At 37.0% G+C, this 18265-nt stretch overlaps 1 protein-coding gene across 4 annotated transcripts in view; it reads left to right on the top strand.

The window, feature by feature from the left end:
• EPS15 (epidermal growth factor receptor pathway substrate 15) overlaps positions 1 to 13612 on the top strand; it is a 161210-nt gene extending 147598 nt beyond the window's left edge. For 3 of the 4 annotated variants that reach the window (XM_057500205.1, XM_057500204.1, XM_036892915.2), the window contains 4 exons: positions 5016 to 5092; positions 6416 to 6578; positions 8855 to 9045; positions 11455 to 13612. In XM_057500205.1, the coding sequence (XP_057356188.1) occupies positions 5016 to 5092; positions 6416 to 6578; positions 8855 to 9045; positions 11455 to 11601 (578 nt within the window). In that variant the 3' untranslated portion in view covers positions 11602 to 13612. The remainder of the gene's footprint in view (positions 1 to 5015; positions 5093 to 6415; positions 6579 to 8854; positions 9046 to 11454) is intronic. The other variant, XM_057500206.1, reaches the window with a different exon arrangement.
• Positions 13613 to 18265: the final 4653 nt, after the last annotated feature.

Here is an 18265-nt window from a genome sequence, read left to right as displayed (position 1 = left end):
CTTTCTTTGTACAATTTATTTCTAGTTTTATGCCTTTGTGGTCTGAAAAGTTGGTTGGTAGGATTTCAATCTTTTGGAATTTTCTGAGGCTCTTTTTGTGGCCTAGTATGTGGTCTATTCTGGAGAATGTTCCATGTGCACTTGAGAAGAATGTGTATCCTGTTGCTTTTGGATGTAGAGTTCTATAGATGTCTATTAGGTCCATCTGTTCTAGTGTGCTGTTCAGTGCCTCTGTGTCCTGGCTTATTTTCTGTCTGGTGGATCTGTCCTTTGGAGTGAGTGGTGTGTTAAAGTCTCCCAAAATGAATGCATTGCATTCTATTTCCTCCTTTAATTCTGTTAGTATTTGTTTCACATATATTGGTGCTCCTGTATTGGGTGCATATATGTTTATAATGGTTATATCCTCTTGTTGGATGAGCCCTTCATCATGTAATATCTTTCTTTATCTCTTTATCTTGTTACTTTCTTTGTTTTGAAGTCTATTTTGTCTGATACTAGTACTGCAACACCTGCTTTTTTTCTCCCTGTCGTTTCCATGAAATATCTTTTTCCATCCCTTGACTTTTAATCTTGCATGTCTTTGGGTTTGAGGTGAGTTTCTTGTAAGCAGCATATAGATGGGTCTTGCTTTTTTATCCATTCTATTACTCTGTGTCTTTTGATTGGTGCATTCAGTCCATTTACATTTAGGGTGATTATTGAAAGATATGTACTTATTGCTATTGCAGGCTTTAAGTCTGTGGTTACCTTCTTTACTACCTTACTGTCTAACTTAACTTGCTTATTGAGCTATTATAGACACAGTCTGATGATTCTTTATTTCTTTCCCTTCTTATTCCTCCTCCTCCATTCTTCATATGTTGGGTGTTTTGTTCTGTGCTCTTTTTAGGAGTGCTCCCATCTAGAGCAGTCCCTCTAAGATACTCTGTAGAGGTGGTTTGTGGGAGGCAAATTCCCTCAACTTTTGCTTGTCTGGGAATTGTTTAATCCCTCTTTTATATTTAAATGATAATCGTGCTGCTTACAGTATCCTTGGTTCAAGGCCCTTCTGTTTCATTGCATTAAATATATCATGCCATTCTCTTCTGTCCTGTAAGGTTTCTGTTGAGAGGTGTGATGATAGCCTGATGGGTTTTCCTTTGGAGGTGACCATTTTTCTCTCTCTGGCTGCCTTTAATACTCTGTCCTTGTCCTTGATCTTTGCCATTTTAATTATTATGTGTCTTGGTGTTGTCCTCCGTGGGTCTCTTCTGTTGGGAGTTCTGTGTGCTTCCGTGGTCTAAAGAACTATTTCCTCCCCCAGTTTGGGGAAGTTTTCAGCAATTATTTCTTCAAAGACACTTTCTATCCTTTTTTCTCTCTCTTCTTCTGGTACCCCTACAATGCAGATATTGTTCCTTTTGGATCGGTCACACAGTTCTCTTAGTATTGTTTCATTTCTGGAGATCCTTTTATCTCTCTCTACATCAGCTTCTATGCGCCCCTGTGCTCTGGTTTCTATTCCATTAATGGCCTCTTGCATTCCACCCATTCTGCTTTTAAGTCCTTCCAGAGGTTGTTTTATTTCTGTAGTCTCCCTCTGTACTTGCTCTTTTAGCTCTTGCATATTTCTCTGCAGATCCACCAGCATGTTTATGATTTTTATTTTGAATTCTTTTTCAGGGAAATTGGTTAGGTCTATCTCTGCAGATCCTCTTTCAGGGCTTGTCTGGACTATTTTGGACTGGACTAAATTTTTCTGCCTTTTCATGGTGATAGTGGTGGCTATAGGCAGGTTGTGGGTGTGTCAGCTGGGAGAGGAAAGTCCTTTCCTGCTTGCTGGATGCCTTGTCCTTCTGCGCTACCTGTGTCGGTTACCCGCACTCCTGGAGTAGCCACCGGGTCATTACCTTTATTTTTGGGAAAAGGGGAGCTAATGAGGTCACATTTGCATTTAAAGCCTGATTGCACTGGCCTGTAGCTCCTGTGTGCATCAATAGGAAGAAAGCCACTTGCTGAGTTCTTCCCGTATTCTGGAACTCCTCAGTAGGTGTCTTACATATGATCTGAACAGGTACACTCTCAGTGAGTCCTTCCAGTTTATAGACAGGCCTCTGCTTCATATCAACCATGATCGATATCTGAAAAAGTTCTTGTCAAAGTCTTAATTTCAATTTGGGGAGAAGTGCTCTTTTGTTGCACAATGCGTTCCCCACTGTTTGGACCAGTGCTGGTTTGGTCATTTATTTGATGAATAAAGTATAGAAAAACTCTAGTAAATTACATGCAGCATATTCTTCATACACAAATGTTTTTTATTTATTTCACAGTGTACACTTCACAATATTTCAGGTAAACCTGACTTAACACTGTTGTCACATGTGTTATGACTTCTTGCAAAAGCTGTGGGACAACGGCAGAGAGAAAGCATGAAGCAGGTTTTTCAGTCCCTCTGGTACAGTGAGTCCATCTCCTTTTCCCCCATCACCCTCTACTAATCAGGATAGCATCTGTGCCCTGATTGTACCTCAGATGCTGTGGCACCAGGACTATCAAGAAGAGGAGGAGGAAGAAGGGGAAGCCTGGAGCAGCACCCATGGTTAGGCTGGGCCCCAGGCTCTGGGACTCCGCAGAAATGTAGTAATAACAAAGCACCTTTTAAAGCTAATGCTGCAGGATTTCCTATAACTCTGGGCTTTGAACATTCTCTTCAGACTCATTTTGTTGATATATCCTTAAAGGACTTAACTTTCTCTCCTTCCACTCACCCCGGTTGCCTACTTCCTTCACCCCATGACTGTCTTGGTGACAAAGCAAACAAAAATAATGTGTATCTTCCTTGCCCCTCTTTTGTTTACATCCATGGCATACTCATTTTGAGAGGTAAAGGCATACTTTACACAATTCAGTGGGTGGTTGGGCACACTTTTGTTCTAAAACCAATTATGATACAAAGATGAAGAGCTGAGCTAAAACAAGGAGAATTTCTCTGTGCCTCTTTGCTTGCTCTATCCTACCCCCCTTTTTTAAAAATTAAGGTATCATTGATATACATTCTTATGAAGGTTTCACATGAAAAACAATGTGGTTACTACATTCACCCAATTATCGTCCCCCCATACCCCATTGCAGTCACTGTTTTCCCCATGACCCCTTACACACCATGTGCACTAATCATGATACCCCTCAATCCCCTTCTCCCTCCCTCCCCAACTGCCCTCCCCTTTGGTAACCACTAGTCTCTTCTTGGAGTCTGTGAGTCTGCTGCTGTTTTGTTCCTTCAGTTTTGCTCTGTTGTTATACTTCACAAATGAGGGAAATCATTTGGTATTTGTATTTCTCTGCCTGGCTTATTTCACTGAGCATAATACCCTCTAGCTCCATCCATGTTGTTGCAAATGGTAGGATTTGTTTTCTTCTTATGGCTGAATAGTATTCCATTGTATATATGTACTACGTCTTCTTTATCCATTCATCTACTGATGGACACTTAGGTTGCTTCCATATCTTGGCTATTGTAAATAGGGCTGCGATAAACATAGGGGTGCATATGTCTTTTTGAATCTGAGAACTTGTATTCTAAGGGTAAATTCCTAGGAGTGGACTTCCTGGGTCAAATGGTATTTCTATTTTTAGTTTTTTGAGGAACCTCCATACTGCTTTCCACAATGGTTGAAGTAGTTTACATTCCCACCAGCAGTGTAGGAGGGTTCCCCATTCTCCACATTCTTGTCAGCATTTGTTGTTCCTAGTCTTTTCTATGTTGGCCATCCTAAGTGGTGTGAGGTAATATCTCATTGTGGTTTTAATTTGCATTTCCCTGATAATTAGCGATGTGGAGCATCTTTTCATGTGCCTGTTGGCCATATGAATTTCTTCTTTGGAGAATTGTCTGTTCATATCCTCTGCCCATTTTTTAATAGGGTTATTTGCTTTATTGGTGTTCAGGTATGTGAGTTCTTTATATATTTTGGATTGTCTTACCCTTTGTTTTGCAATTCTCTTTTCTTTGTTTCTTTCTGCTTTCCTATATCAAGCAACAATTCCTATAAACTTTCTTTGACTTTATTCATAGCTATTATGCCTGAATGGTGAAGCCTTTCTCAAAATAGATCTGTTCATTCCAGGCAAAAGCGTTAGTCTATGCATTATGATGGAACAGATAACTTCTCATGCCTGTGGGTCAGTGATTACACAATGGCTTTTGCTACTACTGTTCCTTCTGCCTGGAATAGCATTCTTTCCCCCACTTCCATCTATTTGGCAAACCCCATTCCTTATTTACCTAGTTTAAATGTAATGGCTTCTTTTTCTGATTTTCTGATTCTCTCAGTAGTGACTCCACTAAAGATTTTTCATACCTCTCCAATAGCTCATTTAAATTGTTTATTATTGTTTATTTGCATGTCTCTCTCTAGACTGTGAGCTTCTGGTGGGTAGCAGCTGAATTAGATTTGGCATATAGTCAACAAATGTTTTTTTATTTTGGATAAAACTTATTCCCTGTTTTTAAGGACCTTACAGTTTAATAAGAGTAATATACCAATCACAGATAACCACAGTACAAACTAAAATGCAGCAGTGCCACAAAGAAGGAAGAAATCACATCTTGCTGTGGGAATTAAGGACATCTAGGTTATTCCAGGCTTTGTGGATGAGGTAACATTTAAAGTGGGCCTTAAAAGATGAGTGTGGAATGTGAAAATAATGGAGCCCATCCTTTTTTACTTCTTGATGTCTTTATTACAAATAGTTTAATTGCATGGGAGCAATATGTGTTTCAAAGCCTTAAACATTTTATATAGAGTTTACCTGTTTTTGATCTTAAGTCATTCATCAGTTGATTTATACAAAGAAATACATGTTCTAGGAATATCAATTTGCTTACTGTCTTTGTAGACTTGAGCCATAAATTCAAGAACTCATACTTGAGATTAGATATTTTCCATCTGTCTGGATGTTATCAACCAAAAGAGGATGTGAAATTTGATGTCTTTCTGCCTTTCTGCATTGATTTTCTTTATTCATTTTAGCCACAGACCCCTTTGCTTCTGTTTTTGGAAGTGAATCATTTGAAGATGGATTTGCTGACTTCAGCACATTGTCAAAGGTAATCTGCAGTGGTTAGCAGGGGGATAAAATACACTGTCTCTACCACAGGGGCAATCCTTCCTTTCAGTCATTTAATCCTCACAGACACTGCATCTTGATTTCAGTAAGTCACAGCAACTCTTAATTTCAGACAGAAATGAAAGAGAACATGTAATTAAAGTAGACATATTTTTATACATAAAGACAATGGTGATGGTACTTATTTTCTGATAAGTTTGTCCAACAACTTCTTTTTGAGAGTCTAATGCCTTTTTAAACATGTTTCTTCCAATTGAACTACATTTTTTCCCTGTTGACAGTCTGGGTCAATAGCTGTAAAAGCTGGGCATTCATTCCATCCTCTCCACACTGGTTATTTGGTTTTATGTTCTGAGGCCATTAGAGTCAATATTAAGACAATTCACATACATAGTCCAGCATTATATGCTCACTATCTATTTTCCAGTGTAGTTCAATTGGTTCAGGCCCAAAGAGTAAATTAGAGTATATGTCAAAATGTCTGTATCATTTGTTCTCAACTGGGTGTTATTTCCCCTCTTCCCCACCCCCAGGAAACATTTAGCAGTGTCTAGAGACATTTTTGGTTGTCACAACTGGGGAAGGGGGCTATTCATATTTAGTGGACAGAGACCAGGGATAAAATCAACCATCCTACTGTCCACTTCCCCACGACACAGAATTCTGTCCAAGCCAAAATGTCAGTAGTGCTACTATAGAGAAACATTGGCCTAAATAGATCTAAAATCATTTGATTCATTATAGAAAAGTGACTCTTGCCTTATTCCACATATTAGAAAGGGAGGATTTATCATTCCATGGGATCAGTTTGCTTTAAAAAATAAACTTTCAAATTGTCTTTAATGTTTTTCAAGATGCCACTTTCCTTGGCATTAGTATTACATCTTTCCTATATTTAAGTGCATTGGCGAGTGTGGAATTTAAAAAAAGTATTTTTTCTTTGATTATCATTTGGATGAGATACTCATTTGAGGAAAGACATACAGTCCCTTTGAAATGGACCTCAGGTGGTTTTTTAGTGCCTGAAGCTTGACAAAGCTTTAGTCCAGAGTTGTCTTGTTTTGGTATGTTCTGTTGTTCTTGGTAAGTAGTGATGTTAAAATCACTACTCAAAAAAAAACAATTAAAAAAAAATTTCTTCCTTTTGGCTCTGATGAATGCAAAGACTAAAATGTCAGTGCTTTCCGCTTTGCGATAAAGTCACATAATACTGAAGATCATTCTTCCAAATGCTACATGAGCATATGTGGTTTGGTGAATATAATATACATAACCATGTATCAACATTTCTTTTCCAACAAAGGTCAACAATGAAGATCCTTTTAGTTCAGCCTCATCGAGTTCTGTCAGCAATGTGGTCTTTACAAAAAATGTGCTTGAGGAAACAACAGTCAAAAGTGAAGATATGCCCCCAGCACTGCCACCAAAGACTGGAACACCTACAAGACCCTGTCCCCCCCCACCAGGTATGAAAGCTGGAATCTTGCCTAAATCCACTAGATGATTTTTCTTTTGCTGAAAATATTGTGTAGATCTTATTTATAAACTTATATAAAGGGCCTTAAACAAATGAAAAAACATGGCAGAAGCCTGCTGCTGTCACCTGTTCTGACCTATTTTTTGTGAAAATACAGAATTGTATTTTTTCTGTAAATGTAAAACTAGAGAATTACAGATATGTGCTTAAGAAGCTAGCATATGTAACTGTCATAAACTACTTTTCTGGCAAGAGCTTATTTATTTATTTTATGTTAAATTTTTTAAGAGCTAATTTATTTTCAAATCATTTTAGAAAGGCAGTAAAGGGAAAAATGAAAGTATTGATGAAATTTGTTGCTTTTTGGAAGCTTACTGATGACCATTTGAACAAGTTTCCTGCATGTCAGTGTTTTAATTAATATCTGTATGAGAAGATTAAGTTGAAGTCCCCTTTCTTTGCAGCCAAATGTGAAGTCTTCCTTAAATCCTTTAATGTGAAAATTATGGTCTCTTTGGTACCCAGAATTCAGCAATATGGTGATTTAAAAGAAAGTATTCTTTTTCTTTAAGGAAAATATAATTTTACCTCATGTGATAGGAGACTCCTTAACTTTAGAAATGTAATTTTTTTTGCCTAAGAATGAATTCTTAATATTTTTATTTATTTTTATATGTTTGTTTTTAGCACTATACAGAGGAAAGTTTTTTTGTTTTGTTTTTAATGAAGATAATAAGGTTCATGAGAAGTGGCCAAAAAGGCAAATCTTCTGCATAGTTGTAATGCTGCTAGGCTGTTATGTGAGAGGATACATCTGGTACATTGTTGTTTTAATCATATATCTTTCATTGGTAAATTTTCAGCCACAGTAGTTGTAGATTATTATTCTTGCCATTTCATAATAATCTCCCTATGGTATTTCTTAGGCAGATTCTTTTTTTCTTCTTTGACTTAAAGAATTACATATACAATTGTTAATACTCAATTATCTGTTGAAAAATCAGGTAAACAAATCATGTGGTTTCTATGCTTTTAAGGGAATGTAGCCTGTAACATACATGGCTAGAGGGTAAGGTTGTCAATATATATTAAAAAACAAATAAGAGCTAATTTGCTTATTTAAGTTTTACACCTATGTGATGCCAATAGTGAAGTTATTTTTAAAATCTGAAAGAATGTACTTAAATATATTTAAGAATCTTCAGCAAAGTGAGTATATATCACTATAGAAAGATCAAGAAAAGAAGTGTGGTTTGCTCGAGAGCACTGGATTAGTTGCTTAAAGATTTGGGTTCTGGTTTCCTCTGACTAGCCCTGTGATCTTGAGTGTGTCATTTGCTGTGTCAGAGCCTCACCTGTCTGACGTGTTAGATGGTTGCAGTAATTCCAACTTTGCCTGCCTTCACAGGACTATTGGAAGGATCCATCGAAATATGAGATATGACATCTTTTGTAAGCTGCTACAGTGATGGAGAGAATCTGTTATGACTTATTACCAGCTTACCACATTTTAGGAAAAAATATGTATGAAGATATTTTAACATCTGTAGTTGTTCTTTTTCAAGAACTACTAAGTTTATGACTTTAAAATTAGAGAACTTGTTTGAAAATGGTGATGAGTTAATGAGCAACCATATGCTATTGTTTGGCCAAAGATTAGTTAATCAGCAACCATAAAGATTTAGGCCATGGGGTTCAAATTCTCTTTGTTCTTCAGTTTGAAATATTGTGGATGGCAAAAAGTCAGTGGGGCTTGCCAAGGTAATTTTTAATGTTATGCTCCCGGTTGTTGTATAAAGATCTGGAGAAAAATCATAAGAATATTGGTATTTTTCAAAGGTCATTTGCCCTTACTGCCACTAGTGAATAACTGTAACAGGTGAGGGTTTAACAGCACAGGCCATTTCTGTCTCTATTCTTTGTTATTCTCCTCCTGTTTTATCCTTTCCTCTCTCTCTTCTTGGGAACATGCTGCTTTGGGGAAGAAAGGGTTTATTCTCTGGGCAAAAATGTGATTCCTGGCCCATCGCCTCCTTTCCCCTTTGCTGTGTTTTCATTTAGCTACATAGAGCTGGAATGCATTTGAGAGGTTGTGTGTGAAAAATTTGAGGGCAGACTCTTGGTGTGGCCATGTAAGACAGTATTAAGAATGTGTTTTAGGCACTCACCTACCCCCAGTTCTTTAATGCTTCCTGTGTTCATGTGCTTGTGTGTTTGTGTTTGCCATATTTGCTGGTTGAGTTAATTGTAATGATTTTGATCCAGGGAAAAGACCCATCAACAAATTGGAGGCTTCTGATCCCTTTAAACTGAATGATCCATTTCAGCCTTTCCCTGACAATGATAGCCCCAAAGAAAAAGATCCTGATATGTTTTGTGATCCATTCACTTCTACTTCTACTACTACCACTACCAGTAAAGAGGCTGACCCAAGCAATTTTGCTAACTTCAGTGCTGTAAGTACTGTGAATGGGCTGTTTGGGGGAATATCTTTCCATTTACAATTTGAAGAGTTTTCAGAGATTACTTTGGAGTCTGCCAAATTTGCTCATTTCAACTAAATTTACCAACATACTAAAAATGACCATTATTCTTCCCCCAACCAAAATCTCTGTTTGATTCTGTTTTGATGGTTCCAAAATTATTCCATTGCACAAATGATTTTAAAAGTTCTTGTGATAGATACCAGTTGTTTTACAAGCCTGCCTCTTAGTCTTGGGAAACAATATCAATAAAATCCTGCCAGTTATTAGTTTGCAATTTATAATTGATGGTGAGCTATTAGAGAGTCATCTGCTGTCTGTGCACTGGATGAATAATGCCAATAATGAGCTTGTGTATTTGTAACTGTGAATGTGTGTTTGTGTATAAAGCTTTGATGATTTCTGGTGACCAGTCAGCAATTATTATATGAGAGGCTAGGGCCAGGAATTCTTTGACTAGAAAGTAAAACTCTGGTTTTATCTAGTAGTGTTCTTAAAATGTAAATGTCAGTTTTATGAAATAAATAAGATTGTCAAGAGCTAAACAGCTCTAATTATTGGGAGGGCTCTAATTCACTAGCCTTCTGTATTCATTCTTCATTCTCCCAGACCAGACTCAAATAAAAATAAGCAGAAGAGTAATAAAATGGAAGAACAGGGTAACCACCTATGAGGGCATCACTAAAGCAGTGCCATATAGTCTGTCATTATTCAGATAAAAACAAGGCTTTTTTTTTTTAATAAAATTTTTAGAGTAGCTAACAGTTTCGTTTTCCAGGACAACTTCTTTCAGACAATGGCCTACATTATCATTGTCTATGGAATATTTCTTTACCTGTCACCATGAGCCCTTGAGATGTTTTTGGAAATAGGAAATCTAGTGTTCAGGTGACCCCTAGAAAACTAATGTCTCCCTCAGTGTAGCATTAGATCACTCAGCCAGTCACTTTACCCCAGCAGCCATCTGTAGCTACACAGGAGAGAGGCAGGAGTCTGCATGTACCTAAGGCAGACAGAATTAGACAGAGCTACTCAGCTTTTGAATCTGCACTCGAAGTTTCAGTGGCTTCTTCTGAATGTGAAGGAACAGAATAGGAGTCAATATTTTAAATGGTGGAAAATGGAGTGGCAAAACTATACTAACTTAACTTCTGTTAGATGGAATTTGTTTCAAGCACAGAGTCCAGAATTACTCTTTTAGGACCTTATTATCCTCTTAATATAAAATAACCTTCTGGCAGTTTGTGGCATTAAATATCTTCAGCATGATTTCAGCAAGCCAAAACCTGGTTGTAATGAGTCTCGAACAATAGCTGGGGCTTTTGCTTATTTCATACTTCAAATTTTTAATATAATATAAAACAGCTCATACTAAAAATGACTTCCTTTTCTCATTATGAAAGATTTGTTAAGTTTCAAAGGCTCTCTAATTCCCTAGTAAAAAACTATGATTTTCAGAAAACCTGACACTTTCTGTCATTTCATCCTGTTGTGGTATTCATCTTATTACAGTATTCCTCTATATGACAAGACATGAAACCAAGTAGAATTCTTTTATTTAGTATCTTCCAAAGTTGCTGTTTGGGGTGGATACAAATAGTTGCCTGACCTAATAATTACCTGTGTTAAGGTTTTATTTAGACTGGATCAGAAAGTTCTCAGTACCTGCCAAAGTCTCTATAATGCATTTAAAAAGTGATTTGGTCCACATCTTGTTTAGTATACCCGGTACTCTTATGTTATGTATAGAAGAATCAGTATATTCTTGGCTTCATAGTTCTTCTCTGAAGAACTAAGGGCTAAGATAAGGTAGGACCTCACCAGTGGGATTAAGTTAAAATGATTTATCATGCAAGGATACTCACTAAAGTTGCAGTAGTAAACATTTTGCATTAGGTAAAAAGGCTAATATAATACTCTCCTATTTTTAAGTGTAATTCACCTTAACCATTTCTACTTTTTTTAATGATGTTTTAATGTTTTATAGACTTTCTATCTGTAGACTGCATTTATTTATTTGTTTGTTTATTTATTAATTAAGGTATTGTTGATATACAATCTTATAAAGGTTTCACATGAGCCACAATGTGGTTTCAACATTCACCCATATTATCTAGTCCCTCCATAACCCCATTGCAGTCACTGTCCATCAGTGTAGTAAGATGTTATAGAGCTTGCATTTATTTTTTAAATTAAACCACATTTAATAACTGGTAAAGCTAAACATGTTTTTGGGAAAAAAATTGAGCGAGTAATATATATGACTATTCCCAGAGTTCTTCATGAAACCAGTAGTAATGTCCTTTGTAAAAACTGTTTTTCCTTTTATTTTTGTTTTACTCATGAATTTTTTCATTTGTTCATTTGTCTTTTAAATGGCAGTATCCCTCTGAAGAAGATATGATTGAATGGGCCAAGAGGGAAAGTGAGAGAGAGGAAGAGCAGAGGCTTGCCCGACTGAATCAGCAAGAGCAAGAAGACTTAGAACTGGCTATTGCACTCAGCAAATCTGAGATATCAGAAGCATGAAGACAATTATCCTGTCTTTTGTCAACCATACAATACTCTTCTTCCTGAATACTGAAACTATTTACAATGTGTATCAAAACTACCTATGAGCATGGGAATATAAAAGGTTTGAGATTCCTGTAAATGTGACAAAAGTTCTTTTTTACTCTATTTCAGATTTGTCTTTTTTGCCCCCCCCACCACCTCGGCCCCCTTAAAAGCAGGACCCAGTCAGACAACATCACCTAGGCCCCTGTTCTGGTGTGCATTACTGTGAGCTTTTGCCTGCCTGTGCTGCTTTCACATGTAAAGCTAGAGCACCCAAGCTTCTGCCTTCCAGAATATAGAGAGATAGGCTCACCCCATGCTACCCTTATCCTGTAGTTACTCCGATGATGGCCAGTGGGGTTCTTAAAGTTTGCAGCAGAATTCTTCTGTGATTTGGATGTTTGAGGAAGGAGAGTGGAAAGAACATCCTATTTCTTCTATGGAAGTGCAAAATTGGCTAAAGTGCATGTTTGTACTTCCTTATAATCAAAATACTGTTCAGTTTGTTTTTTATAGACAAGGTAAAATATTTTGCACAAATTGACTCCATTATTGAGAAAGGGATGCTTTAGACTGACCCATCATAGCTTCAGACTCAATCTTTTCCTAAATAAAAATATTAAAGCATCATGTGTGAAGAATATTTAAAAAAAACCTTTTTTTGGATTTAAAGAATTTTAGATAAATAGATACCTCTCCATAATTTTAAGTGTGAGACAGTGGAGAAAATTTATCATCTAAAATATACCTATCAGTATAAAGTAAGCAAAAATCTTAACATGGCAGCCAAGGTATTTTGCCTTTAGTTCATGGTAGGTTTTCGGGTGTTTGGTTTTTTTTTTTTTTTTTTGGTACTTTTGCAGAAGAAACTTTTATGAGCTAGAACTGGAAGGTACTTCAATTTTTTGTATATGTATTTTTTTCCTTGTTTTCTTTAATGAAAGCTCAATTACTTGAAATGTAAAACTTCCACTGAATATAACTGAAAAAAAATGACATGTATTAAATCATATTACTGCTTTTTATCCATCTTTATGGTTTAAAATAGTTTTTTCTGTTGATATTTTTCACCTATAAAATTGGCAGGTTAGCAAAAAAAAATCTTGTCTTTTTAATTAGGAGGGGAGAGACGTGCTAAATTGTCAAAGCTCTTCATGTATTGAAAGCCTGTCTCCTATAAAACTGACCCAGCAGACAGTTTGAAATAGACTGTGAAGCAGGCTATAAACTGTAATCTTAATTTTTTTTAAACATCAGTTACTGACTTAGATAATGTACTAAATATCAAGATAAAGAAAAATACACCTATAACTAATTAAAAGTCTATGGTCACCAAGTCAAGCTGGTATTGATCTATGTTAATCAAAGTAATTTATTGCCTAGCCTATGAATAAATTCCAAAATATCTAATTCATTTCATCTTGAAATGGTGCTTTTTCCCCCCTCCACACACAATTGGACTGCTACAGTTTAAAACAAACTTAAACCACTTTCTTGCACTGCTAACTTTTTTCTACTTTTATAAATTGAAACATTTCAGCATAAAAGTCATACATGTGAAGCAAAGGCTGAATAATAACCATAAGGCTTTCATTTTGATAAACTAATCCAGTGACCTAAGGATATACTGCAAAAGTTGATGGAGAAGGTAGTGGGAGTTGTGATAAATAGTGTTTTTTGGGTTTTTTTTTCTTCCCCTTATACATCAGGAAAAAGGTAAGTTGACTTGAACAACTTTCTTTTGCACTGGGAAAATGAGTGGATGTTGGAAATGCTTTTAAAGTTTTCTTTTTTTAATTAAAAAAATTCTAAAAATATTAAAAATCTGTAACTTATAAACACCGACTTTCAATGTAATAAGCATACCCCAATCTTATATATGTTGAACTGGATTACATAGATTCTTATCTTTTGTTAAAATATGTACACTCAGTGGACCAATATAAAAGTATGTCTATATTATATAAATACATATATATCCATGCTCACTTGTGTAGGGTGAGTGTTGTAGAATTGTTTGTGATTATATTCTGCATTGTTGACTCTGGCTCCAGAGCCTGTGCTTGGAAAGGACAGATGAGTATTCCTGAGAGCTAAGTGGCACTACTTAGTCAAATTTAACCATCTTCTATATACTTATTCAGGGTTTTTTGGGCTTTCTTTATAGCTTTTCTCTTATGTTTCAAACTCCTAAATTGTAGCCGGTAATTATGAGAACAATAAACTTTCAGTAATAGTAACGCATACTGTCTGTCTGTACATCCTATTTAAATAGAGTTTTGCATGGTTGTCTGTTATGTCCATGCTGTGTCTAAGGTGGAGCAGGTATGCAGTCAGCATAGATTAGTATGTGTAAAGTGCCTGAGATAGTACCTGGTGTAGAATAAATACTCAGTATATGTTAACTGTTATTTTTAGTTTCAGGTCCTGTTTTTGTGAAAGACAGGAAATGTGCATGCTTAGAGACAGTGCCTAAAACATAGGGGGCTCTGTATGTATTTGTTGAATAAGGATTTGTGACATGGACTCCAGGAGAGCACTGTGGTTTAAAAAAATCATGCAGTCCTGGAATTGAATCCCTAGTCTGCCATCTTTGAGAAAGATGACTGTGAACATTAGCCTCCCTGAGCATTTTCCTCATTTAATGAACTTAATACCAAACTTACAGGATTGTTTTGAAGGATTTGACTTTGACAGTGTTTTAATAGTTGTTTTAATTAAACAAATTCAGCAATTTTATTATTAATAATGAAAATAGTGACTGCACATTATGTGTGAAGCACCATATTAAACACTGTGTGTTCTTGTTTAATCTTCACAACAACCCTAAGTAGTACTATTACTGTTTTAGAAATGGGGAGACTGAGGCTCAAACAAGTCAAAATAATGTACTTCAGATCATACAGCGGATGAGTGGATCAATAAGTGAATCAGCCATCAATAAGTGGATGAGCCAGTAATTGAACTCTGGTCTCTTGGTTTCTAAAACACGATCCTCTTTCTAGTTTGCCTTGCTATGTCTCATTGTGTGAAAAAAAACTGTTTATATGAAATGCTAGGAACAGGTCATGATAAATAGGAAACATGTATTAAACTCCAGGCAGGATCCTTAATGCTTTACATATAGTAATTCATTTAATCCTCACAACTTTTACCCTGGATTTATAGATACTATTATTGTCTCCATTTTACAGTAGAAGTGCCATAATTACACAGCTACAGTTGTCATACAGCCAGTAAGTGGCAGAGCTGTAATTTGAATCCAAGTAACTGGCCCCAGAGTTTTAACCACCAGTCTCTATTCCTGTTCAAGGTGAGAAGCCAGAGAAGAAATATGATAAATAGAATAATCCATGTAGTCTCTGCTCTTGCAGATTAATGAAATAGACTTCCTACATAGCACGTGGCATCTTTTTTTCCTTTTGCTTTTTAACTGAAGTATTATTGATATATAATCTTATATTGGTTTCAAGCATACTGCACATGGCATCTTATAAAACATTTTTCATCTCATTCTGTTTAATCCTTAACAAGATTTAGAGTAGTTTCTGACACATGCAAGCACTCAACCATTGTTAGTTATTAATATTATCTTAAGTGATAAATACGTATATAAGGGCAATGGCAACTTTGCTTTTATTAAAGAAAAGCAGATTATAAAACCACAAAGATAGCAAAAATGAAAAATAATCTATCAGTGCTAGCAGCGCTCTGGAAGGAATCCACAATAAGATAGGCGAAGAGTAGATTTTGAAGAGTTTGCCACACAAAGGTACGGGGCATTCTAGGGAGAGGCCACAAGTACGTGGAAGACAAGGGGTTAGGATGCTGTATAGTGCGCAGGTAAGCAGCGAGGACTGAAGTAGTTTGTTGGGACTAGACTTTAGGGCTGTCGGCCAAAGAATGAGATGGCTGTGTTTGTGTGTAAGACAGATCTCACTTGTGGTGGAGGAGTGCTTCAGGAGGAAAGTGGGAACGACAGGGAGAGCAGGTGAAGGCTGCTGGAGGCATTCGGGTGAGATGGTGCGGCTTAGATGTGGCTGTGGCTGAGGCCTGGGAGAAGGGGACCAAGGTAGGATAATTAACAGGCCTTAGAGTCTGATGGATGTAGGTGGTAAGGGAAAAGGAGTGGATTGCAGACATTAGCAAACATCAGGATCACCTAGAAGGTTGCTTAAAAATCCTGCTCTCCAGAGTTTCTGATTTCAGTAGGTCTAGAGTGGGACCCAAGAATTTGAATTTCGAACAAGTTCCCAGATGATGCTAAAGTTGCTGGCCTATAGACCTCACTGTGAGAGCCAATGGAGTAGAGGCTAACTTCCACGTCTCTGTTCTTCACTCGGTTAGTTTGCAATGCTGTTGCACCCTGTCATTCTATACTTGACCTGTGGATTCTGCTTCATAGTGTAAAGTGCCTGCAATCTTTCTTGTGGAAAGAGTTTTAAAAAATAGTAATTGTAAGCTAACAGGCAGTGATTACTGTGTGCCAGTACTATTTATAACACGTTATATATACTGATTTATTTTAATCTCTGTAACAATCCTTTAAGTTAGGTGCTGTTACTCCCAGTTTACAGAAGAAAGGCTAGTAAATAACTTGCCCAAGGCCACAGAGTTTAAAAGTGCCAGAGCTAGGATTCAGGCAGTCTGGCTCTAGAATCCATGCTCAGTTACTCTGCTCTGCTGAAAAAAAAAAAACTTACATTAAAATACTTGTGATTCATGGATCTATAGTGTATCTCTTACTGCCGGGAGGCCTCACTTAAGTGGTATTCATTACTTTAGTGAATAGACCAAGGTCTGAGCTTCAAGTTTAAAACCTGAGTTTCATCGGTAAAACAGAGACTGAGTTCCTAATGAGCAAGTTCACAGGGACTGACGTAGAGACCAGAGCATCAGTTTCTAGTAAAAATTGCCATAGGACTTGGAATGCCCACAATTGATTGAACCAAGACTCCTCCCTTTCCAGTTCCTGAATGCCTCCTGCCTCCAAAGGTCCTCTCTCTCTCTCTCTGTAGCCAGGGTTGCCTGGGCCCCTCTGATGAACATGTTTTTTAGATTAATATGTTTAATCAGGTTACAGTCTGGTTTGGTAGCTATAATATCTCTTTGGGGTGACTTTGCATGTTTTTGCTTTCACCCATTGTATGGGGACTTTAACTTGTGAGGCTGACTTCTCCCAATTTCTGAGTTCTTAGTGAAGCATCTCAGCCCCTGGGCTCTAATTCTGCCTTTTCATTGGTTATATTTATTGAGTAAATATGTGCCAGGCCCCCCTGAACCATCCTCCAAACCATCAACATGTCCTAAAAATTCTGCCTTTTAAATCTCTCTCAAATCTGCCGTCCCCATCCCCAGTGTCACTGCCCAGCAGGCCTTCCCATCTCTCTTCTAGGCCTTTAGCAAAGCCTCCTAATCTTAACACCGATCTGTTTTTCTCTCTGCTTCCAAACCATCCTCCATGCTGCAGTCAGATTATTCTAGATTCGAAATCTGCTGCTATCCCACAGTAAATTATGGCACTGATGGCCATCATACTCAGGTTAAATCCTAACCCCTTAGAAGGCTTTTCCTTTTTAATCTTAACTTCTGGTTGGTATTTAATCAGTAACGGTTTGAACACGTAATCTGGCCTTTTCCCTTTAAACCTTGAGAAAATGCTACTTGAAGGAAATAAAGGTACATCTTATCTGTGAAGTATGGAATCCTTTTGAAATGTGCATAGTTTTGCTTTCTAATTTGATGTTTTTCAAAGAACAGCAGGTTGTAATACATTAGTGGGGTCGTAAAACCAGTTTTTGTGAATAGGGTAGCATGGAAAAAAAAGTAAACAGAGTAGTATATTAGAATGAATGCCCATATACCAATAAGCAACTTCAATAATTACTGATTTATATCTAGTTTAACTTATCTATATTCCTACCCACTTCCCCATGTCTTGCCTGAGGGTTTCAGCCCCAGGCAAGTTCACTAGGGGTTCCATGAGACCAGGAAATGGCAATGGAATGTTCTTGGGGTAAAAGGGTTTATACCCAGCTTTATTCTCACAGTGGTAGGTTGAGCACTAGAATTAAGTCTGCATCCAGCAGTCTGCAGGTCTTAATCCACCTCTGTCTCTGTCTCTGCCCAGAGTACTGGGCGGAGCTCTTTATATAGTGAATTAATCAATAATAGCTCATTGCCTACAGTTGTGGAGGCATTAGCCTAACAGTACGCCAATTACATCATCAAGTAGCTTAGGGTCAGATGAGGATCCTGGCCATAGGAACTTCGATTTTCCCCACACCCTTCATGTTACTTTGAAGCAAATCTGACACATCATTAAAAAATTTTTCAGTATGTTAATGAGCAGAATTTTAAAAATCATAAAGCAGAATTTGTTACTGAATATATACCAGGTCACAAGATAACATGTTTGAAAGCAATGATTTTTTAAGTGTTTCTTTTCAAGTAGGAAATGTAGGTCCTAATGGTATGTATGTAGGTTAATAATGTAAAAGATTATCTCATGGAGGTCATGTGTGTCTTTGCAAAAATACTCCACTTATTTTTTTCTTCCCTACCAAATAAGTGTACAGAATGTATTCAGATGCCCAAGACCTAAGAGCTTAATTTCAGCCTCTCTTGTTTCCTCAGG

The sequence above is a fragment of the Manis pentadactyla genome, chromosome 4 (assembly GCF_030020395.1).
Source record: "Manis pentadactyla isolate mManPen7 chromosome 4, mManPen7.hap1, whole genome shotgun sequence".
Lineage (NCBI taxonomy): Eukaryota > Metazoa > Chordata > Mammalia > Pholidota > Manidae > Manis > Manis pentadactyla.
This window is presented reverse-complemented; position numbering and strand designations above follow the sequence as displayed.